Raw genomic sequence first — 23956 nt, forward strand, 5'->3', positions numbered from 1 at the left:
TGATGAGGACACATTGACTGCTGCCACAGACGGGGTTGCAGAGAGGCCTACATATATGGTAGCTACATATATGATAGTTCTCTCTCCATGTACTTTATTTACAGTATTGGGTGTAATTGTCAGTTTAAAATGTACACTGAAGTGATGAGAGTAATGAATGTAAAAACTAAATGCACAGTCTGATCCTGTTGAACAGAGCATGGATGAGCCTTGCCAGGAGAGGCAAGGCTCAGCTACAGACAGTGAGATGTTCAGTAAATGGCAGGTGAATTCTGTGTGTAGAACTGGGATTTAATTTCATCCTAATGTATTCCCAGTTACCAGTTAAGGACTTGTACAAACTCCATTTGTTAAAACAAATGGAGAAAACTGACCAAGAGATGGTGTATTTGGGGCGGAAGATAAAGAAGACGGATCTAGAAATTGAATTGCTAGAACACCAGCTGCAGGTGGGTGCATGGTCACAGGTGAGTGAGTTAATTGTCAGAACAATATATTAATATTAATTGTTGCATTTCTATTTGTAGGCAATAAAGAAGACAAAATGAAATGGCAATGATTTGTGTTTATTTCAGTGTCAGGGTTGGTGGAAGTGTGTGCGGCACAGTATGTCTCTGACTTCTCTCCCATTTTGGACATCTGCAGGTTGGAGGGGATGGTCGTCCTCAGGGTCGTTTTGTACGGCAGGCTGTTGCTCTCCTCTAATAGTGGCAATATTATGAAGAACAACACATGCCACAATAATATCACATGCCCTCTCTGGTTTTACCCTCAGTCTACGTAGGCACTGGAACCGGGCTTTGAGAATGCCTATGGTCATCTCCACCCGTGCTCTAGTCCTGCAGTGGGCCACATTGTACCACTGCTGAGGGCCCGGCTCAGGGTCATGGTAAGGGGTCATCAGAGTGGGCTGGCATGGGTACCCTCTGTCACCAAGCAGGTGGCCATGAAACTCTCCTGTAAGTATATAGTGGGTACATTGTGAGTGTGGTAGAAGAGGGAGACAAGGGAATGTTATTTGTTCAAAGCTTAACTTACCATTTGCAACTCTGTTGCTCAGGGTAGACTCGCGATATATCCTTGAGTCATGTACCGAGCCAGGCCATTTGGCCTCCACATTTGAGATCAAATGTGCTGCATCACATATAATCTTGCCAGTGCAGAGAAGAGATATTAGCTGCAATATTTTAAAGTTGTGCTGTAGTCTTTATTATTGTAAGACAGTAAATCTACCTGCACATTAATGCTGTGGAATGACTTCCTATTCACATAGTCTCCTTCATTAATGGATGGAGCTAAGATGGGGATGTGGGTGCCATCAATGCAGCCAATCACATTGGGAAATCCTGCAAAATGGAAAGGATTTACTCATCCCAGTCTGAGATTGCAACATTGTCATTCACATGATTTCAAATTTCTTCATTGACTTAAACTGAATGTGTGCTACATCAGTCACCTGAAATCATGTGAAATTCCTCTTTGATGGTCCTTAGAGGTTTGTGCCCAGGAAAGACTACGTAGGTCTGCAGTAGGCCTTTCAGTGCCAGGGCCACTTTTCTTATGGCTCGGCAGACTGTTGCTTTTCCAAGATGTTCTGCATCGCCAATGTTGTATAGGAAACTCCCGTTGGCAAAGAAACGGAGAGCAACGCATATCATTTGGTCTGTTCTGAGAGCACGTCCACGGTGTGTTACATTAGCAATGTATGGATGGAGAATGTTGGTGAGATAAATTATTGAATCTGATGAAAAACGGTAACGTTCGCGTAGGTATTCATCGGGGAATGAAAGTGCATCCAATCGCGGTCTTAAAATCCTCTCCTGGCGTAAGGCTATGCGAATTATATTTAGCTCATAATAGATCGGCCGACCCAGGAAAGGACACCCCATGTCTACAAACTGTTTCAAGATCCGAAAGTGGGTGGGGATTGCTAGGAAAACGCAGAGTTTTTCATAGAAAACCTGCTAGCGAGCAGGTTAGTTTCACAGCGTAAGTTACCATGGCAACTTACCAAAAGGTTTCGTTACCTCTCTTTCTGGAACGTGGAACTCGGAGTATGCCTCTTTTCAGGGTTAAACAACTCAAAGTTTTCACTGAACCCGCTACTTGGAATACCCCCCAGGACTTCACCTTATCACCCTCAATCGGACAGAATGATTGAGAGGTTTAACAGAACACTGGGGTCAATGTTGTCTCTCTTTGTAGATAATAACCAATCTAACTGGGATATCCTGTTGCCTTATGTGATGATGGCTTATAAGAGCAGCGTTCACTCGAGTACAGGGTTTACACCATACACAGTTGTTTTTGGGAAAGAGATAGTCCTGCCGGTGGACGTTATGCTTGACCTTGGCAATGGGGAAAAATGCTCTTCGGCGTCAGAATATGTGGTTAGATTGTTGGGGACACTGTCTACAGTGGTTGATGCGGTAAAAACCCATCAGTTAAGAGCCTCCAGGAAGCAGAAGGAAGATTATGATTTTAGAGCACAGTTCCAGTATTATTCCGAAGGGGAATTGGTATGGGTCTGTGGGACAGCTAGGAAAAAGTGGCTTTGTCCGAAATTACAACGAAGGTTTAAAGGTCCTTATAAGATCATGGAAAGGATAACAGAGGTTCTGTATAGAGGGGGGGGCAGAAACGGTGGTGCACTTCAACAGACTCGTCTTTCTTCTGTGACAGAGGCTACCAACCAAGGGTGTGCAGCGAGACCACTGACAGCTGCCATAACACCTAATGAGACCTGTCCGCGATCTGCATTTTCTACGACTGGTCGAGAGGGCGAGCTGGTAGTGCCAGGAGCCAGAGCCGGGGTGCCCCCAGCCAGACCTACAGAGGGGTCAAGCAGTGGTGCGGGAAGCTGCGCTGTCTCAGTTGAATTACAACGGCAAGGGGACTGGCACGCTCAAGCTACACAGGACCAAGGTGATCAAGAACCTTTACACACAGGGACCATGCAGACACCCACGACTAACCAGACGGAGGAGACACGCCAAGGCGTACCTCTACTCGAAGCGACACGCCATGTGCGACCAAAGAGGCCGCCAGGATGGTCTCAGGACTATGAGATGTTTTGATTGAGACTCGAGGGCGAGTCTGCTTTATGGACGGGGGGAGTGTAATGAAATGATGTTGTGTTGGTAATGGTTTGACGTGATTATTGTAGGGGGGGAGGGATCTAAGTGAAGAGCTGGGGGTGTTAATTAATGAGCGACACCTGGTCAGTGATAATCAGCGAGTGAACAGGGATAAAGGACCGGGACAGCGACAGGTGAGCGGTCTGGGAAGCGGCGCTAGATTGCTCACGTCGAGCTGCACTCAAGGAGACAGGGTGGGTGCCGTTCGCACGCTGTTTAGAGCTGCCGGGGGTGAAGATAGGCTAGTGGGGTGACTGGTAGCTAAGGCGGGGAAAATAGGAGTGCATTGGCTGCTTCTCAGCTAGAGGTTTCCCGCTGACGTCACTCGCGGGGACCTACGAGCACTGGATCGGTGGCTGCGGTCTCTCCCCTTAGCGGCCAGTGCCCAAACTCAGACCCCGGGGGAGGGTCTTGTCACTCAGGCGAGTTAAGTTTTTAACCCTTACTTCTGTGTGTGAACCGAACGGCAGTACCAGTTTATGATCCGGGGTGGGAGGGTGAACGAGGGATGGTGGCTTCAGTTGTAGCCCGGCTGGCGTCTTGTGTGCCTATTGCAGTGCCGTGAGAGTGTGTGCGGTGCCCTACGGGGGTGGTGTGTGGAACCTTATTGGTTGCGGTGGTTTGCAGTGTTGTCTGACCTGCCTGAGTTCAACAGGGCCTTGGGGGTAGTCGGTTAGTTGGGTGGCATATCAAAGCTTCTGTCCTTATCCGGCATAACTGGTAGTAGCCGCATGAATTTAAATACTTGTGTAAACCCTAAATAAAGACTGAACCTTTTCCAAAGTCCGTGGTACAGCTTCGTTTTGTATGCATTCTCCTTGCCGAAATGATCTGGCTACATTCTAGGTGTATTACAATACCATAGCGTAGAAGATCCCTGTGCAGTTCGACCCTCGACACATTTGTGCGAACCATTTCACCAAGGACTGTTTTGAAAACCTGGGACAATGTAAAGCCGATTTGCTATGAAGCCGTTGCTGAAAAGAGGTGCCTTCCGACCTTATGTTCATCACAACCGCAAGTAGTATGATTTTGTCGGTAACAGTTATTAGCAATGCTAACGTGTGTATCTAGCACCTGCCTTTCTCCAGTTATTTCAAATAGATAATCTAGACAGTCGTTAGCAATAGGCTAGACTGCTATTAGTTTTCTGGCTATTTTTTCTGAAGCTTCCCTTCTAATGCCGACTACAGCTAGTCTAGCTAGTGTCATTTGCTAAGTAAGGTATGTTGATGTGTTTGGAAACATATTTAGCATTCTACCTAGATACAGGAGACGTTAGCATTGCTAATAGGCTAACTGTTAGCGACAAAATCATACTTACAGCTTGCGTTTGTGATGAGCATACGGTTGGAACAGCACCTCTTTTCAGCAACAGCGGCTTAGCAAATACTTCTTTAAATTGTCCAAGGTTTTCATTCAAAACTGTCTTTGGTGAAATGGTTCGAGCAAATGAATAAATGAGTGTCGAACTTCACAGGGATCTTCTCATAGAAAAACATCAGCCATGCCCGTCAAGTGTCTGGTTCTTGGGAAGATTATGAAGTGTCAGCATTCCCAGTAGCCTACAGCCTGGACACTGCATTTACGATGGTCCATTTTCAATATACTTTAAACCAGGGGTTCTTAACCTTTTTGACCTTGAGGCCCAATTTTTATAGTACAAAGTGGCCCGGGGCCCATTAAATATTAACTATGTATAGGTTTAATTGACTTCACTCTTGGTTTGATTTGTATTCAATAATAAACCAAATCCACTTATTGTTTAACAAGCAAAAACCTTGTCAAATAAAATTACATGATAAAATGGGATCATCACAAAGACTTTTATTAAACGTTTATGTAAACCTGCTGTATCCATACATTATCAAGACACCAAACAGGCTGATAATTCATGGACCAAATCAAGCTGTGACAAGAAAAAATGTCAAGGATCAAGTCATGCTTTTTAATAATAATAAAAAGACCAATAGTAGGATTTTACTTTAAATTAATAAAAAATAAATTATATATAAATCATTCAATCAATAAAAACGGGTTGATAAAATAAATGCATTTAAATAATATAAATCTATAAATATAAATAAACTGTAAATGAAATTGAAATAAAATGCTAATGAAACTATAGCCTTATAATCTGCAAAGCCATTTGAAAATTGCTTCAGCAGTCTCCATTTTTGCATGGCAGAACCAGAAGAATCTTTACATCTGTGACAAATGAACAATGACACAAATAATAACAATTATACAACTCCCTTTTTATCTTCACCTCTTAATGAGACACTTGGGCCTGCCTCTGAGACATAATCAGATCCAGTCTGGGTGGAATGGGAGAAAGGCTCACTCAGAGTAGCCTCCAGTGTTGCTCTGAGTCTGTTTCGGGCTTTGGTCTTAGTTGTGGCCACAATGGAGAATCCTGATTCACACAGGTATGTAGTTGTGAATGGGATAAGGAGTTTCACAGCCCTCAGTGCAAGACATGGGTACTCCTTTGAGACAGCAATCCAGAAGGAGCCCAGGTCCAGTTTGCCCCACTGCAGCTTTAAAGTGCTGTCAGTGGAAACTTCCAGAAGCTGTGATTCCAGGTGTGAGGGCAGAGAAACATCATTTGCAGTGGAATCCACTGAAAATGGGTCCAAAATCCACATGTTTCTCCCTCTGGGATCCTCAGGAAAGTAGTCACCAAATTTCTCTGCCATTTGTGAGAGGTGCTGGGAGACTGAGTCACTGATCTTCACCTGAGGGGAGTTTTCCAAAATGTCAGACAAAAGTGGAAACCTGTCCATCCTCTTTTCCTGGGCCCTCTTGGTCCACAAAGCAAGTTTCCTCTTGAAAGCTTCAACTTTGTCTGCAACACAAAATATGTTGCTGTTTCTTCCTTGAAGTGAGGTGTTCAGTTGGTTCAGTAAGGAGTGAGAAAAGAGAACACCTAATTCCTCAGTTCAAACAAATGATTGAGGACCAGTCCTCTTGAGAGCCATCTCACTTCACTGTGATAAAGCAGCTGGACATTATCTGCTTCTATGTCCTCACAAAGCTTAGCAAAACATCTGGAGTTCACAGCATTGTTTTTAATAAAGTTTATGGTTTTTACACATCCATCACCTGGTGGAGATCTGGTGACATCTTTTTTGCTGCAAGGCTTTCACGGTGGAGAAAACAGTGTGTCCATTTAGCTTCTGGTGCACGATCAAGTATCTGTCTATATAATGACACCATGATGCTTGCCAGTCATTGATGCTGCACCATCACTGCACATCCCGACACAGTTCTGCCAGTCCAGGCCGTTCTCAGTGAAGTAGTTTTCCATGCAGCGGAAACATTCCTGAGCCGTAGTTCGTGTTGGTAGCTCTCCACAAAACAGTATGTCTTCGTGCAAACTACTGTCCCAGCGATAGCGAACAAAAACTAGCAGCAGTGCAGCATTTGTGACATCTGTGGACTCGTCTAATTGCAAAGAAAAAAAAGGGCTACTTTTTATTCTTTCTGTAAGTTGATGCTGTATGTCTGAGGCCATCTCCGTGATACGGTGACTCACAGTGTCGTTTGAGAGTGGGATGGTCAGCAGCTTTTTTGCAGCGGCCTCTCCGATTATCTCACGGCACATATCAACAGCGGCAGGCAGAACCAACTCCTCCGCTATGGTGAATGCTTTCTTACTCTGTGCCACACGTCTGGCTACGAGGTAGCTGGCTTTCAATGCACATTTAGAGTTGCTTGTCAGTGACACGACAGATGCATCTGCAGCCCACTTTTCTTCCTTTTAAAATATTCCACAGGCTTTCCCACGAGCATCGGGTGCTTGGTCTCTAGATGCCGCTGTAGTTTTGAGGGCTTGAGGGCTTCGTTGGACAACATTAGCCCACACTCCACACACTGGGCTTTTGGCACTGCCTCTGTTCCTCCATTTACGAAACCGTATTTAATGAAGTCGAGATTGTATTTCCGCAAAAACTTTGTCTTTTGGGTGGGGGTGGCGGCAGGACGTTCGTCTTCATTTTTTCTTTTTAAAAACTTCTCAATTTCTTCTCTGTGTATTGGCGCTTATTAAACAACTGATTGCTTTACCGCCTCCACATGGTCGAAAGCTGCACGCAGTCTCGCGGCCCTTGCGGCCCACAGGTGCAAAACTGAAAGTATTTTGCGGCCCTCTAAGGGGCGCCGGCGGCCCAAGTCTGGGCCGCGGCCCTATGGTTAAGAATCACTGCTTTAAACACTTTATTGTTCGCGTGGAAGTACACAGAGCAGCGCGCAGCTAAACTGTTTGAGATCCTGGGCCAGAACACCGGAGGGCTGGTCTGTATGTAAATGTTGGGGCGTGACAAAGGGGATGCTATATTTGTGATGTCACAAATACAGCTTTTTCAAAACCGATCGTTTTACAGCTGCAGTTTCAAGTTGTGAGATTTAGATAGGAAAGAGGTGTCAATGGACTTTGAGGTTCACTGAATGTCCATTTTACCCACCGAACTGTCGTTATTCAACTATGACGAGGTAAAATTGGTTTTGCAATCAATGACCCCTTTAATGAATTCTGCAATATGAGTAGGCTAAATGCTTGAAAATATTACTAGAAGGGAAAAACTTAAGGGGACAGACCGACCTGCAGCCGACGCAAGCAAGCCCACCCTACAATTTCCCCAGAAATTGTATCCTCTCTAGTTGTGTTAGTCTAAACAAATTCCAACGCTTCACTGCATGTCCTTGGGTCCTCCTGAGCAATACATCTATCATATTTCAACTTTGTACAGTGCCCGGTTTGCGAGATGATCGAGCCACACAGACATATATTTCTGGCATTATAATATGAATTGATACTTGATTGATCCCATAGCGATTTATAAAGTGCATGTGGACTGGTGACCTTTATTTTGAAATTATTTAATGACGTCAACCGGAAATGATTGTCTTGCAGGGACCATCCTGCTGTGAATTGCTAGCATGATTTTTTGTCTCGTCTTTCGGCAATTCTGATGTAACATTTTTTTATCTTTATAAGTTAATCGTTTTAAATTCTATTTCTGTTTGTTATTGGTTAGCTAGCAAGCTATGTCGGTTTTGTGTTACAACAAAGGATGCGGGCAACGCTTTGACCTAGACAAGAACCCTGATGGTGAGCTGTCAGCTAACTTAGTCTAGCTACCTTGCTATCTTTCCCGGCTGTACTAGTAGCCATTCGTTTGTGCAGGTCTAGAAATGTCTATCTACCTCGTAGGAATGGTTAGCTAACTAGCTAGCTGCATTTTTCTGTGATTGACAAAAACTTGGCCAGTTGGTTCTAGAGGTTTTGTCTATGCTGTGTAGTACAATGATGTACATGTAGCTACATGATAGTTCAAATCGTGTAGTAGCACATGATCTTGGGGGATCTTCTTTAAAATTCCCTTGCTTGCTGCTAGTGTTGCAACTTGCTTGTTCAGCTTGCTTGTTCAAAAAAGTAGTAGCTAGTAAGTTACTTTGTTAGTTTTCAAAAGCTTACGCCAGCATAGTTGGCTACAAAAAGCTAGTTAGGTAATGCAAACGAGAGCATAAGTTGTTTGTCAGCAGAGTTCATCAACCAGAGGTATGTTAAATTATACACATTTGTCTCGTTCCCAGATGCATGTACCTATCATCCAGGAGTGCCGGTATTTCATGATGCTTTGAAGGTAAATTAAAATGGCAACTTTTAAAAGTGGTTCAGTACGTAAGTGTAATTCTCAGTCTGACTAATTTTTCAAAGTAAGTTACCGGTCATTTTTTCTCCAGGGTTGGTCGTGTTGTAAAAGACGGACGACAGATTTCTCAGACTTTCTCAACATAGTGGTACGTAAAGGCTGTTGCCATCCTGCAGAGCCATGCACATTTACTCAACATATAGGATGTGTTGTTGAAATTGTTGCCCTTCAAACAATGTTTTTTTTTTCAGTTTACCAGTCGTGTCCTCTCTTTTGGTACCTTATCATATAATGTATTGTGATGTCTTATCCTAGGGCTGTACGAAAGGCCCACACAACAAGGAGAAACCCCCGGAACCAGTAAAGCCAGAGGTGAAAACATCAGTCGACAAGAATGACGCTGACGACCTGAAACCAAAATTCAATGAGTTTATCATTTCTGCACCTAAGCCTCTGGAGTCCATATGCAGACCAAGGTAGATTTGTTTTTCTTGGCTGCGTTAAATAAATTCAAATGTCAGATACTGCAGACTTGTGGAAAACCAGAAACAGTTCTTTGCTAATGTATACAGACACACATTGGTGGTAGAATGGTCGTGCATAAAGGCTTGTGAAGGCTTGTTTGGTTGTCTTACTTAAACTGGGTGGGCCATTCCCTTTGCTTTCTTACAGTATGTTGTGTTTGTTACCTGGTGAGGAGTTTTTGACTGTGTGGTTAATGTTGATTCATGTACTGTCCTGTGTTCTTCTGCTGTTCCAGTGCAAATGAGCCGGTGGTGAGAATGCAACAGAAGATCTCTGCCTCCCTCAAGCAAGCTCTGGAGAAACTGAAGCTATCTGAGAATAACGCCACTGAGATGAAAGGTGACAGTACACACACACACCTCCCCACCTCACACACCCCTTCATCACACACACCCCTTCATCGTCATGATTTTCTTTCAGTCTAAATATATATTTAAATCTCTTTTTTTTTCCCTCAGAGGAGGATGGAGATGAAGTCAAGATTGGAACATCCTGTAAAAATGGAGGTTGTACCAAGGTACTGTCACAAGACGCTGATGTTGTGCTTGTGAGTGTAGCTCGACTGCTGCTTTGTGAGTAACCATACATTCGGGATTGCGTTTGCTTCTCAGAACTTTGACGGTCCCGCCAGCAACGAAGAGGTCTGCATGTACCATGCTGGAGTTCCCATCTTCCACGAAGGGTCAGTGTTAGCTCTATATCAGCCTCTTAGGACTGACGTTCCCTCAGAGACGTGGACGAGAGCTGAAAGTCCAAATTATTCATGTGTATACCCCCCCTCCTCCACCACCCTAGGATGAAGTATTGGAGTTGCTGTAAGAGGAAAACCTCAGACTTCAACACCTTCCTCTCCCAGGAAGGCTGCACTAAGGGAACACATATCTGGAAGAAGGAAGACACGGTGTGTTTGTTCTGTCAGATATTCTGGATAAAGATGCATGTCCTCATTCAGCTGTGTAACTGTCTAATGCTTACTACTGCTTATTTTGCAGCCAAATATTATAGAGAAAATATTGCTGGATGACTTACTATACACGTAAGCGGAGAGGTCTTTGCTCATGTAGTGTTTGTCTGCCCCCCCTCCCCTCCCCCAATTCAGGGTAAGACGGCGGTTCCCTGCCGGTTTGACTGGCACCAGACAGGAGGTCAGGTCATCATCTCCATCTACGCCAAGAACTCCATCCCAGAGATGAGCTACGTGGAGGCAAACAGCACCATGGTGAGGGCACTACACTGCGACCGAGATGGTCGCATTTGCAACCTTTTGAAATGCCATTGCGACCGTAATTTTTTATGGGTCGCAAATGTATCACTGATTATTTTTGTTCTTACCTTAGGTTTTAGGCAATATGCTATGATTTATTATGAGCATTTGTTAAAACAGTAATGTGTATTTTTAAGAATATGTTTTAAAACGTGCTCTGAGCATTCAACACATCAAGTTGGCTTTAGCCCCGCGTCCCCCTGCCCCCCTCCCGGAAAAAAGAAAATCAACCTCTCGTCAAGACGCATGCAGCAATCGCATAGGCTACTCAATCTGACGTGTTAAAATGAAGCGGACAATTCGCCATGTACGGATCATGTGAGTGAGAATGATACGGACATATGAATTTCGACACCAGTGGCTCGAAGAATACCAGTGGTCATGGGTGCCATCACCAGAGTATAAGTAGTATTGCCAAACTTTTTCGCCGGCGCAACATGTAGCCTATTGAAAAGTCTAATGTTTTGTATCGCTTCAGATTCCTAACTACATCAAATGTGGTTGTCATTACAGTTTACTTAACCCTTGTGCTGCCTTCGGGTCACATGACTCAAAGGTTCATAACGAACCATCGTTGTGTTTACCCAATTTTACCCAATACAAAAACAAATAAAAATAATTTCCGTCGCAATGTGGGGGGTCTGAGACAGCCGAACGGTTAAAAGAAAATGCTTCACTTTGTTTTTGTATGCGGTAAAGTTATCGCAATACGATGGTGGGTCACAATGACTGATGGGTCAGAATGACCCGAAGATAACACAAGGGTTAAGTCTTCTAAATTAAATAAATCTCATAAGGTCTGCGAAAAAGTAGTATTGCTAGGCAAATGAGGCAATACTTGTTTCAAATGTAGTATTGCCATGGCAATACTGGCAATACTGACGGTGGCGGCAATGGTTAATGTACCAAGATGGAGCAATGCACTGTGTGTACTTTAAATTCTGTGGGCCTTTAATTGCAGGACTGTCCAAATTTGTAACAGCGTCAAAACAATTCAAACATGAAACATTGAAGCTTCACAATGACGGTATGAAGCACGTGAAGTGTAGACACAGGTAGGCCTACATATCCCGTAACGCAGCAGCACTCCCGACTGCATTTCCTTAAGAGTTCAGGAGTCTTCCCATCTGTGCCCCAACCATAGTATGTTGAAATCTACAATAAATTCATTTTGCACTTCATAATGCAAACTTCATGGATGCTTTTATATACAGTTAGGTCCATAAGTATTTGGACATTGACACAATGTTCATCATTTTGTCTCTGTATACCACCACAATGGATTTGAAATGAAACAATCTGCAGACTTTCAGCTTTAATTTCAGGGTATTTATATCCAAATCAGGTGAACGGTGTAGGAATTACAATACATTTTATATGTGGCCCCCCCCTTTTTAAGGGACCAAAAATAATTGGACAAACTAACATAATCATAAATCTAATTGTCACTTTTAATACTTGGTTGCAAATCCTTTGCAGTCAATGACAGCCTGAAGTCTGGAACCCATAGACATCACCAGACGCTGGGTTTCGTCCCTGGTGATGCTCTGCCAGGCCTCTACTGCAACTGTCTTCAGTTCCTGCTTGTTCTTGGGGCATTTTCCCTTCAGTTTTGTCTTTAGCAAGTGAAATGCATGCTCAATTGGATTTAGGTCAGGTGATTGACTTGGACATTGCAGAACATTCCACTTCTTTGCCTTAAAAAACTCTTTGGTTGCTTTCGCAGTACTCTTCGGGTCATTGTCCATCTGCACTGTGAAGCGCCTATGAGTTCTGAAGCATTTGGCTGAATCTGAGCAGATAATATTGCCCGAAACACTTCAGAATTCATCCTACTGCTTTTGTCAGCAGTCACATCATCGATAAATACAAGGGAACCAGTTACATTGGCAGCCATACATGCCCACGCCATAACACTACCTCCACCATGCACAATGGCCAAGTCAATCACCTGACCTAAATCAAATTGAGCATGCATTTCACTTGCTAAAGACAAAACTGAAGGGAAAATGCCCCAAGAACAAGCAGGAACTGAAGACAGTTGCAGTAGAGGCCTGGCAGAGCATCACCAGGGACGAAACCCAGCGTCTGGTGATGTCTATGGGTTCCAGACTTCAGGCTGTCATTGACTGCAAAGGATTTGCAACCAAGTATTAAAAGTGACAATTAGATTTATGATTGTTAGTTTGTCCAATTATTTTTGGTCCCTTAAAAAGGGGGGGGGGGCACATATAAAATGTATTGTAATTCCTACACCGTTCACCTGATTTGGATGTAAATACCCTGAAATTAAAGCTGAAAGTCTGCACTTAAAGCACATCTTGATTGTTTCATTTCAAATCCATTGTGGTGGTATACAGAGCCAAAATGATGAAAATTGTGTCAATGTCCAAATACTTATGGACCTAACTGTAGGCCTTAGTGGTCCCCTAATACTCTATATGAAGTCTCATTCCCGAAATTCAGCCTTGGTGCAGAATTACAGCCACTACGAGCAGTACCACAATGAGCTTTCCTCAGGACGTGCCATTTCTGTGTCTGTAGCTTTAAATGCTATGAGGAGGAGAGCGGGTCTAACTGCCGTTGCAAGCCATGATGTCTCTCGAAGAAAAAACAATATCGCGCTTGCAAGGTCGTAGCTCATTTTCTCATTGGTGGGCCAAATTCTCTGTGCAGAGAAAGGGGAGGTAACCTTTCCCCTTATGACGACATAAGGGGAAGATTTTCAGATCGGAGCATTTGAGCTTTCATTTTCTCAAAGGCAGAGAAAAATACCCAGGGCTTGGTTTACACCTATCGAAATTTCTAGCCACAGTGGGACCAAAGGCAGGCTAGGGGAACTCATTAATGTTAAATAACCTCATAAAGTGACATTTTCATGCCATGGGATCTTTAATGTACATTAAAGCACATCTGTATGCAATACAGGTTAATTGTTGTTCATTATTATCCAGAGCGCCTTACTATAAATAATTTGTGCGACCAAATCATGTTTTGCGCCATTAACTGAAAAAGTTAGTAGCGCAAGTGCCACCAGTGGAAAAGGTTAGTGTACAGCCCTGAACCAGGTTTACATGAGGAGACCACGAGGAGAAGAGCTCTCTTCCTCATTTGCTTGCTATTTCTGAAGGCTACAATAGGAACCTAGCAAGAACTTGGAAGAATTTTCCAGTTTTGGAATCTTAAAAAAAATCTACAGCATTGTTTTGAGAACCTAGGTGGTGTTTGAGAATCATCTTTTGGAGAAACTGTTCTAGCAGATTATGATGTTGATGATTGTCGCTGTTTACAACTAAAACAGTTTGTCTTTTCCAGCTCAACATCCACATTATGTTTGAGGGTGAGAAGGAGTTTGAGAAGAACATTAGTTTATGGGGGGTGAGTAGCAACTGAAATACCTTCCCATACAGTATTGAATTATGAAAACCATTGGTATACATTGTTTGTTGCATCAGACAAATATATAAGGAAATATAGTGTATATTGTAGTAGTTTGAATGCTGACCTCCATATTTATGGTTCCCAAAGGCATTCTCAGTGTCTCATTCTCTGTTGTTTTGTTCATAAGTATGTCTTCTCTTCTCCGCCTCCCCATTCCCTAGGTGATTGATGTGAGCAAGAGCATAGTCAACATGATGGCGGCTAAGGTTGAGATAACCATGAAGAAATCCGAGCCAATGACCTGGGGCCGCCTTGACCTACCTCCCCCCCGCAGCCCCCCCAAGGAGAAGGAGAGGGAAGAGAGCGAGGACGAGGAGGAGTGCGACGATGAATAACAACAATGCACATTAACAAATATGTACTGTATCTACCGTGTTTGACTTGTCACTTTAAACCCCCCAGCTCTACAAGAATGTTTTTCTGCCGTCTCTCTCTCTCTGTTTCTCACTGCAGTGATTTCCTAGCTTTGTCAGACTCTCCTGTAGAATATCCATATTGACGTCTTAGTCCATATTTTCTGGATACTAGTATACATCTGTATCATGGGGTAAAGCGGGGGCTGTAATTAAAATTCCAATCAGATCTAGTCTTGAGTGGTTGGCGCTGAGGTTGACATCTCTGAATTAGGACTTCTCTGTAGTCTACCCCTACTTCTGGATCACCTCCACACCATCCCCAATGGACCAATCGCATCAACTCTTAACATGGAAGCAAAAACCATCTGCTATGTGCCGTAGTTAGAACCGCAGCTGTTAAGGATACCCTTGGCACCTTGAGATTGAGCTGCTTCATTCTTTCCAATAAGTCATTTTCCATTCCACCGTTTTATGTTCCATATGTTTTCGTTTGCATGAATTGTTGTGACAACTGAATAGCTGTTGTATAACAGTAGATTGATGCACCTCCCATGTGTCATTTCTAATCACCATTCACAAATGCCTAGGATGCCTGTGTTCAGACGGTGTCAAAAAACACCTTTTGTCAAAGCATGGACAAGGTAAAAACTTGGTTGTGCATATTCATACCTTCCACTGGGATTAACGTGGCATTCCAACTGCACTTCAAATACATGTCCTTGAAGGACTTTGTCAGCATGGTTTAATTCTTGTGAATTACATTTGCATTGATTGTCCATTTTAATGTATGTGCTTGGAATGTGTGCGCGCTGTTTCCCACCAGCTGAATTAAAAATAATATGGGGGACGACAAGGCTGTAATTAGTCAGGAAACATTCTCTACCAAAAATAAAATTTTTACAAGTCATGTGTTTTGATGTTTACATTTTGAAAATGATTGTATAGTTTTTCCCCCAAACCCTCTTCTGCTGTGGACTTTTATTTTTCCATTACTACACTTTTTTCTCAGTTCATCGCTAAATATTTTATTTAGTACATGGTCGAAAGTTCAATGTGAACACACAGTTTCAGAGACAAATGTTTAATTACGACACAGTATCATCCAAAATTCATTGTAAGGGCATTGAGAAATTCCTCTGCCTTTCACTGTAGACCATCAACCCAATACAAAGAATACCTCTTATCTAGCCTAGTTTTGGCTTCATTCTGTGATGGTCAGGAGTTTGAGGATTGTATTAACAGCGGGGTGTCTGGAAGAGCCTATTAGTTATTGACTGCTTTGAATGAGAACTAGTCCATGTTCCTCCAGATGTGCTCTGGCAGCCTACATAGTGGCAGAGAAGTGTTTCATCCTCTTATATTTTCTCCTAACCTTTACATCAGGATAGAAAGTAAGTCAGGTGGCTGAGCGGTTAGGGAATCGTGCTAGTAATCTGAAGGTTGCCAGTTTGATTCCCGGCCGTGCCATATGACGTTGTGTCCTTGGGCAAGGCACTTCACCCTACTTGCCTTGGGGGGAATGTCCCTGTACTTACTGTAAGTCGCTCTGGATAAGAGCGTCTGCTAAATAACTAAATGTAAAATGTAAATGTAATAAAATGAAGTGGTGGTTGAAATAATACTGCAGGCTATTTGAAATGACAGTGCAGCACTGGAAATCGTAATTTGTTCAGTTGGGGCTGGTAAGGAGGTGAGGGTGATATGTACTGTGGTTAAGGACCTTTGTGTCCAAGAGTGTCCCCAAGTTTCCCACCAACAGTTGGAGTGCTGTTGTCTTCACATTGCAGTCCTGTAGTTTTGGTAGGTAGAACTCTCTGAGTCAGAGCTGATGATGAGGGGTTGTCTCTCAGGGAGGAGGAACATTCTCCAGCTCCTCCCTTCACGTTGCCTAAACAAACCATGACATAACCTAGCCGCAGTCAAGGTCACCGCAGCCACGGTCATGGCAATAAGGGCCCCTAGAAGCCCAGCCCCAAGCATCCAGGGCCACGCTTCTCGAACCTGCTCCAGGTAAGGGCCCATGGACTCCACAAGTCGCTGGGCTGTGAAGGAGTGAAAGGAAAAATGAGGAGATGGGGAGGGCAGAGGCCAGAAGATGACAGGGAAAAGTCGGCTCTTATTTTGAAGTATTTGTTGTAGGGAGTCAGGTGGCTGAGCGGTGAGGGAGTCGGGCTAGTAATCCGAAGGTTGCCAGTTCGATTCCCGGTCATGCCAACTGACGTTGTGTCCTTGGGCAAGGCACTTCACCCTACTTGCCTCGGGGTAATGTCCCTGTACTTACTGTAAGTCGCTCTGGATAAGGGCGTCTGCTAAATGACTAAATGTAAAATGTAATGTAAATGTTGTGGGAATGAGCCATTTAAACCATACTCACTGGAACCCAGCAGGTAGGAATATTCGTAGCCCAGGTCCTTGCTGGAGATGAAGAAGTCTCTGTTCCTGTGGAGAGGCAGGAAGGGTACCATGTGGTACTCTCTGTTGTGGCCAATCGGAGTGTTGAACTCCGGGTAATGGATCGGATTTGGACGATGCCTCCTCAGCCAACGCTCGTAGATACTGAGGACATCAGAGATGGGAGTCTGAGTATGTGTGAGTGTGGTTAAAATGAGAAGTAGTGTGTGTGTGTGCATGCACGTGGCCCCTACCTGTCTACAAAAGCATGGTGCAGCAAGAATATGGGGTCATTGGCAGAGCCCTGCACAGAAGACATGGATCCGTTCATGAAGACATGGAGGGAAGCATGCATGCCCATGCGAACACTGCCTGCCACACCTGTCTGAGGGTTCCCAAAACCTGCAAAACCATTGGAGGAGTTTTAAATCAAACACACCTAAAAGAACACACTAAACGGCAATGCTTTTCCTGTGGAAAATCATCTAGTTTGGTCATTTCCTACATGGGGCAGATGCAGTATTGCGAAGTTCAGGGGTTCCAGTACCTTCCAGGGTGTTTCTGAAACTCATGTTGGCGGTGCGGTCCATTGCTCCCGTGTCATAATCTGGTAGGTTGACCGTGAACTCCACCTCTGCCGTGGTCGGTAAACGCTCGACGATGTTTCGGTTGTGGTTCCCAGGGTTTCGAAGCAGTGGCCCCTCCACAGTGCCGTCACACAGCACCCCCCTGCTATTGTAGTCTGCTGCTCGAGAACACAACACCTGCAGACCAGCACACACACGCATCCTTACTTCCTGGGGATGTCTTGGTGTCATGGCCAGAAAATGTTCTAATGTTTTTTATGAATTTGTGTGTGTGTGTGAGAGAGAGAGAGAGAGAGAGAGAGAGAGAGAGAGAGAGAGAGAGAGAGAGAGAGAGAGAGAGAGCACGCGTGCGTGTATATTGATATATTGAATGAGTAATAGGCTACTTGTAAAGGTAAGAAATTAGCACACATGTTTTACCTTCCAGGAGGAGAAGACAGATGCTGGGCTAAGAAGGTTGGGGTCTCGTGGACTCCGGTCGCCCATCAAGTCATTGGTGCATACATCGCAGCCGCGCGCATCTCTCCAATCCCAGTAGGGAATAGAGAAACTCGAGTCTCCGGTCAGTTTCCTGATGTCGTGCTCCCAATGGAGCAGGTAAACACGGTGCCAAGGGAGAAATCCAGGGGCCCAGTGGGCAAAATCTACATTGGTCCACACATTACCAGGACCCATCAACATGTTCCTCGAAACATAGTAATGCATCCACACAAACACATCATACACCGACACGTCGGCAAACATAGGGTTAGAGCCGTTGGCCATGTCTTGGTAAGTGCCCGTGAGGATCACGTAATCCGTACTGTTGGTGTTCTTGGCCAGGTTAAGATAAGATATTAATTTCTGCTTCTCGGCCGCCGACAGATGAAAAATGTTCCTTCTTAGCGACTCCCTTCTCTCGTTGCAATTAACACCAAAATAACCAAACGTGCAGTCCCCGCAATTAAACCCCATGAAATTACTTGCACACTGGCAGGTCCGGTTGTAGAAGACCAAAGGCCACTTCTCCCTGTCGTCCTGCCCTGAGAAGGGATACTGCGGCCCATTTGGCAGGTCTGAGACCTCAACGTCTTGACAGAACCCGCGGCCAGAGCTGGCTCCACAAGCCGAGCCGTCTCCCTCCCAGACGGGGCAACACTCCTTTGAGCGCAGGGCCTCCTGTGTGGCGCACAACCGGGGAAACTGCTGAAAGGAAGGCCCAAGATGTAAGATGAAGATGATCAGTATCAAAGGCCACATAGTCACCAAAGGCCACCAACAGCCTTGTTGTGCACGACTAGTAACAGACTTGCGTTTAAAGTTTTCCTCAGACCCTGTTTCCTCTAAGTTTTACTTTTCTTCCTCCCCCAGTCACCCTCCCTCCACTGGCTAGTCACATGTCTCATAACCCCGGGGTGAAGCTTATTTTATGGCTGGCTGGTTCAGAAAACTAACTGAAATTGGTCGTGCTCCTATCAATCCTGTGAAATTACACTCTGGTTTTTAGTGTTGGACACGCTATTTGTTTAGTTTATTCTCGTGCGCAGATCATGGCACAGCGAGGAATCAGATTGGCGTATAATATGAATTGTATGGGACTTCAGAACAAACAATGAATGATCAGTTCATAACTTTAGTTATTCTAGAAAGGATGGGGGCATGTAAATGTCATCCCTGTTTGATTTATGTGGGAATACAACCCCTTTAGAATCAATACTATCAAGTATTAGCGCATTATAATTCTAATTATACAATGTAATATATTTTAGTTTGAAGATTTTAAATCATTATGTTTGAGGACTAAGATCACCTCGTGCAGGGACCTTTAAAATAACTTCGTATGCCTACAGGCCTGCAGTAGGCCTATATGTCACGATGTGGTATGTGGATTAAAGCGCGGCAGACTGCATGCCTAGCCTTGGGAATGCAAGTCACAGGATCCCTCTGGATTGCCGACCGCACTGGCTCTTTTGTTCTCCAAGTGCGTTATCTACTACCACATGTTTAGAACAAAAAGGACACTTTGTTGGCCTCGATAGCCTATGAAATAACAATTACATTTAGTTCAACTACAAAAGTTTGTTACACAGATTTTCAAGCTTGTCGTTTAAAACACAAATGCCCCCAAGCATTAGCTGTAGGCTATTTGGTCAAACCATAAGGTGGTGCTACAATCAAGCTATCAAGAAGATTTGGAGCGCTTTATCGTGTATATAAGCGCCTGCAGCTATCGCGTGTTCAACCCCCTCAATCTCCCCGTTGTTGCCATGGTAAAACGTGGATTAACCATGGGTCGTGATATTCGCATCATCTCTCTATAATCGTTGAGGTGGGGATATAGGCAATAGGCAACCTCTATAATTTTCTCAAAATTCTAAACCAACGTGAAACGGTTTCACTTTCACCTCAAGATTCTATGAATTCGTAAATAGGCTACCCTGACTTCAAGATTAGGCTACACATCGACTTTCTTTTGCATATTGGCCAGACTATCGTTGAACTCGGCACAGGTCAGTGTTACATTTTGAGAGAAACCTGAAGTATCAACTTTCTGGGTTTTGGCTACTAAGTTATAACATTACGGAGACACCGACAGAGGATATCACGGCTCTCCATGCAGTGCGTAAAACGGTTCCAAGCGTTCATGTGGGTTTAATACATGTAACTGCGTCAGACAATTATCAGTCATCCCATAAGAAAACAGGCTCCATCAACTCTCAACAGAAAAGCTTTAATTATCCCTGCAGCCGTTTGTCGATGGATTAGGTGTAACTTCATCCAATCATTTCAAGAAAAGAATAGTTTTTGAAAGGTACCACGCGAAGGGGTTAACAAAGCGATCGTTTTAATCCAGTGGGAGAAGCAATGTAATACGGAAATGGTAAAGTTTACTAATTTTCCTCAGTACAACAGGTAATAAATGCTATTATTGTCAGAGATCTCTTGAAGTATCTTTTAAAACTCGTGCACACCATTGTTATGACGGATGCTTAGATCTTGGGGTTTCTGCTATTATTAAAATAGGACAGCTGTTAAAATAAAATGATAAAGTTTCTAATGATTAACGTGTCCACATTCATATTACCGAGGAGTGGTTACTGAGGTAAGCTACATCTGCAGCTTTTATCTTTCAAAACCATGGGCAGTGAGTATCGTTAAATGTCCGTCTTTATAGAAAGTCTCTACGGTGTTTTTCTTATTCGTTTAACGTCCAGGCCAGTTATGTGTCGTAATCTTAGAATCTCTGAAAACAATCTATCAGTTACTAATTCACGTTGTATTCTTCTGTGATGAAAGTCATTTGTATTTACGTTCCAGATGACATTGGGGGAGCTGACAGAAGATTTTGGTTTCGCTATGTTTTGTCTTTGGTAATTGAAGACTATTTGGATGAGTCATATTCTACAACAATAGATACGTTTGGTTCATGTCACTATATAATATGGCTTAAGTTTAGAGTTGGGCTAACTAAATGTTTCCCTGTCTTCTCCCAGATACATGAAGCAATCTGTGACCCAACACACTCCCAGGTTTTGACAGCGCCTACATTAGAAAGTGTGCCTCTCACACATTATTGTTGTTCCTCAGCACAACAGAAGTCTTTTTAGAGACCTCCACTTGTGTATCTAGATCTCTGGAAACTGAACCCACAACTCTGGCTTTGACAGAATCATGCCTCAATCGACCGATCCATCCCAGTCACATCCCTGAGCAGAAGGAGAATGGGAGAGGGCAGGAGGAGGAATGGGGGGATAGGAAGAGGAGGAGGGTGGTGTGTGTGGGTGCTGCAGGCATTTGTGTTACTAGGAGCATATCTGAACTTGCTCCAAGACAGAGGTGGTGTTTGGGTCAAAGCCCAGTCCAATGAGAGAAGAGTTCTGGCTCACATCCCTGGTGACATCATCATAGGTGCTCTGTTCTCGGTCCACCACCAGCCCCCTGCCGACAAGGTAAGGTGCAGCACCGTCTGTGTGTATGTGTTTACATCAGTGTAATCAAGGCATTTGAGTAAGAAAGGGGGAGATAGTCAGAGAGAGAGGGTGAAAGAATGCTTTTGTGCATGCATATAGCTGTGTGTGTATGTGTTTGTATCAATGTAAGCACATTCATTTGTGAGGGAGGGAGAGAGGGAGGGAGAAAGATTGCACATGCAGATGTGTACAAGTGTGTGTTTACATCAGTGTAAGAAATACACTTGTGCAAGAAAGGGAGAGAGAAAGTAAAAACAAGAAAGATTGCTTGTGCAGATGTATACACTGTGTGTGTGTTCTAGGTCCACGAGCGGAAATGCGGTGCCGTGCGTGAGCAGTACGGCATCCAGAGGGTGGAGGCCATGATGCACACCCTGGACCGCATCAACGCTGACCCTCACATCCTCCCCAACATCACCCTGGGCTGTGAGATCAGGTACACAGCTGCCCTCCTCCCCACTCAGTGTTTCCTCTATGTTGATTTTGCTGTGGCGGCACACCATGGCAACATTTCTGAGAAATAGGGCTGTACAAAAGGCAGTCTATCAGCAGTGATTGTTAGAGTGCATGTCGGAGAATAGACATGCAATAGGCACGCGCCACTGTGCGTCCTTGAGAACTGTAAGTCGTATAACTTATGTTGTCAGTTCATTTAAGCCTGTTATTGTATTAGTCTATAGTTCTTGCAAATTTAAATTAAGTTAACTGGTGATTTTCGTTGTTTGTATTCTTCACCTGCTAGCTAAATTGCACGTCTGTTGATTCAATAGCGATTGCTGAACGCCCTTGCTCACATTTGTATTTTAGGTGCATTATTATGCTGAAGTAGTTACACTGCATTAAGATAATGTAATTAATAGTGGGTTTATTGTTATTATTTGTTACAGAATGCTTAGCCTATATGTCAAGATCAAATTAAGCAGACAGTGTACATGTGCTTTAGAGTGGCCTACCTTAATCGATAGGCTAGGCTACTGACCATTTACAATAAGTTGTTACGGCAATTATTAATTGGCTGCATTTATGCCATTTAGAACATACTTTATGAGTGGAAGGGTGTCTTTAAGTAGCCTAACTTTATTGCTTTAGGGGAAATGAGACGAAAATATGTGCAATATTACATTAGCTATTAGACTATTACATTAACCTGCTCCGAAATATAGTGAACTTCGTTACGCCTGGGGAGGCGGGGGGGGGGGGGGGGGGGGTTGTTGTTGTTGTTCGGACAGACCTGCCCCCACTGCTAAAATATGGCTGGGTGTAAATGGCTGTTGTTGTTTTGGCCAGGGACTCTTGTTGGCACTCAGCTGTGGCCCTGGAGCAGAGCATCGAGTTCATCCGGGACACTCTGGTGTCCAACGAGGAGGAGGAGAGCCTGGGGAAGTGCACAGGGGAGGATGGCCAGTCGCTGGTCCGGGGGAAGAAGCCCATCGTGGGGCTGATTGGACCAGGGTCCAGCTCAGTGGCCATTCAGGTCCAGAACCTTCTCCAGCTGTTCAATATCCCCCAGATAGCCTACTCTGCCACCAGCATGGACCTCAGTGATAAGGTGGGGCTTAGACCACTGTAGACACACACACATGCACACTTATGTACAGTCATACATACACAGTGGCAGCCGGGACTTTGCAGAGACCCCGCAAAGTCGGAACCCTAGGCCCCTCCCCTAAATCCACTCAAAATGTATCTCCTGGTGGACATAGGTAAAAAGTTTAAAAATAACAAAAGCACAATAACAGCCTATTTGTGTGGCGTCCTGCGGAAACCCGTCGGATGTCGCGGCCGCTCATTGTTGGCTATAAGCCATAAAAGATCGACAATTGTTTTCTGTCAAAATTGAGATTTTTGATGTTTTCTATAGTAAACACCCTAAACTTCATTGTAATGTACAAAAAGTATTGTTGCTTCTGAAAAACTGTTAATTTCAACGTTTTTTGGACATGTCAGCTAGCAAGATTTCCAAGCCATTTCAAATCAAATGCTCAGTTTGCTTGCTCTTTTGAGTGCTGCAGCAGCCCCAAACAACTGATCAATGAAGTCAGGCTGTTAATCTTAAAAATAACTTGCTGAGAAGTTATTAATTTAGCCTATACTTAAACTGACATTTACATTCACAACGTGATTACGAACAAATGGATTTGCTTTCCATATTCGCCACAGAATTAGAATGAAACGGAGTGGAATGCAATTTTCTCGCTTATCACTTTATTGACACGTCAACTTCAAAATTATGTAACTTCAGTTGTGATAAAGATATCTGAGTGATTTAAACAGATTTGTATTCAGGATAGTTTGCAGTTTCCAAAAATGTATAATACCCAGAAAGACCCAAATGTTCACGATGTGAAGGGTTTCCGCAGGCCGCCACACATTTGTCATTGTTCAAAACCAAATACAGCACTAGCCTTCTGATAGTTCAGCACCAAGGATAGCATCGCCGAAATAACACACAATCAATGGAGGAAAGGAAAACATTTATTCTTGCCAATAAGTAGGCTAAGCAAGTATATTTATTGTTGGTTGCTGGTGAGACGTGCTGCTGCTACTATACCTACCTGCGGCTGCGGTAGTGTTTCGTGTTGATAATATTCCTCTCTGGCTGGTCTAAATAAGTGTGTAATCTTCGGGTGTTTTGCTCGAGCTTGTTC

The 23956-nt window shown here is 43.9% G+C and overlaps 4 protein-coding genes across 4 annotated transcripts in view; 2 read left to right on the forward strand and 2 right to left on the reverse strand.

Annotated features, from left to right (window-relative positions):
* Positions 1-577: 577 nt before the first annotated feature.
* On the reverse strand, positions 578-1658 carry LOC136963444 (putative nuclease HARBI1). Its single transcript, XM_067257583.1, has 4 exons — positions 1457-1658; positions 1234-1346; positions 1039-1150; positions 578-957 (listed from the first exon to the last, which is right to left on the reverse strand). Exons 1-4 carry the CDS (start codon positions 1656-1658, stop codon positions 578-580), a joined length of 807 nt encoding a protein of 268 aa, XP_067113684.1.
* Positions 1659-8057: 6399 nt separating this feature from the next.
* LOC136963070 (cysteine and histidine-rich domain-containing protein 1-like) lies at positions 8058-15287 on the forward strand. The gene is made up of 11 exons (XM_067257070.1): positions 8058-8250; positions 8736-8785; positions 8886-8942; positions 9110-9270; positions 9555-9658; positions 9778-9836; positions 9931-10001; positions 10115-10220; positions 10419-10538; positions 13899-13961; positions 14186-15287. The coding sequence occupies exons 1-11, from the start codon at positions 8187-8189 to the stop codon at positions 14357-14359; spliced, it is 1029 nt and encodes a 342-aa protein (XP_067113171.1). The 5' UTR covers positions 8058-8186; the 3' UTR covers positions 14360-15287.
* An 869-nt stretch (positions 15288-16156) lies between these two features.
* Positions 16157-18597, reverse strand: LOC136963592 (tyrosinase-like). Its single transcript, XM_067257744.1, has 5 exons — positions 17779-18597; positions 17319-17535; positions 17026-17173; positions 16755-16936; positions 16157-16422 (listed from the first exon to the last, which is right to left on the reverse strand). The coding sequence occupies exons 1-5, from the start codon at positions 18595-18597 to the stop codon at positions 16157-16159; spliced, it is 1632 nt and encodes a 543-aa protein (XP_067113845.1).
* A 2462-nt stretch (positions 18598-21059) lies between these two features.
* LOC136963524 (metabotropic glutamate receptor 5-like) overlaps positions 21060-23956 on the forward strand; it is a 29394-nt gene continuing 26497 nt past the window's right edge. The window contains exons 1-3 of the mRNA XM_067257676.1: positions 21060-21287; positions 21611-21744; positions 22596-22857. Of these exons, the coding sequence (XP_067113777.1) occupies positions 21060-21287; positions 21611-21744; positions 22596-22857 (624 nt within the window). The remainder of the gene's footprint in view (positions 21288-21610; positions 21745-22595; positions 22858-23956) is intronic.

This window comes from Osmerus mordax, chromosome 19 (assembly GCF_038355195.1).
Source record: "Osmerus mordax isolate fOsmMor3 chromosome 19, fOsmMor3.pri, whole genome shotgun sequence".
NCBI lineage: Eukaryota > Metazoa > Chordata > Actinopteri > Osmeriformes > Osmeridae > Osmerus > Osmerus mordax.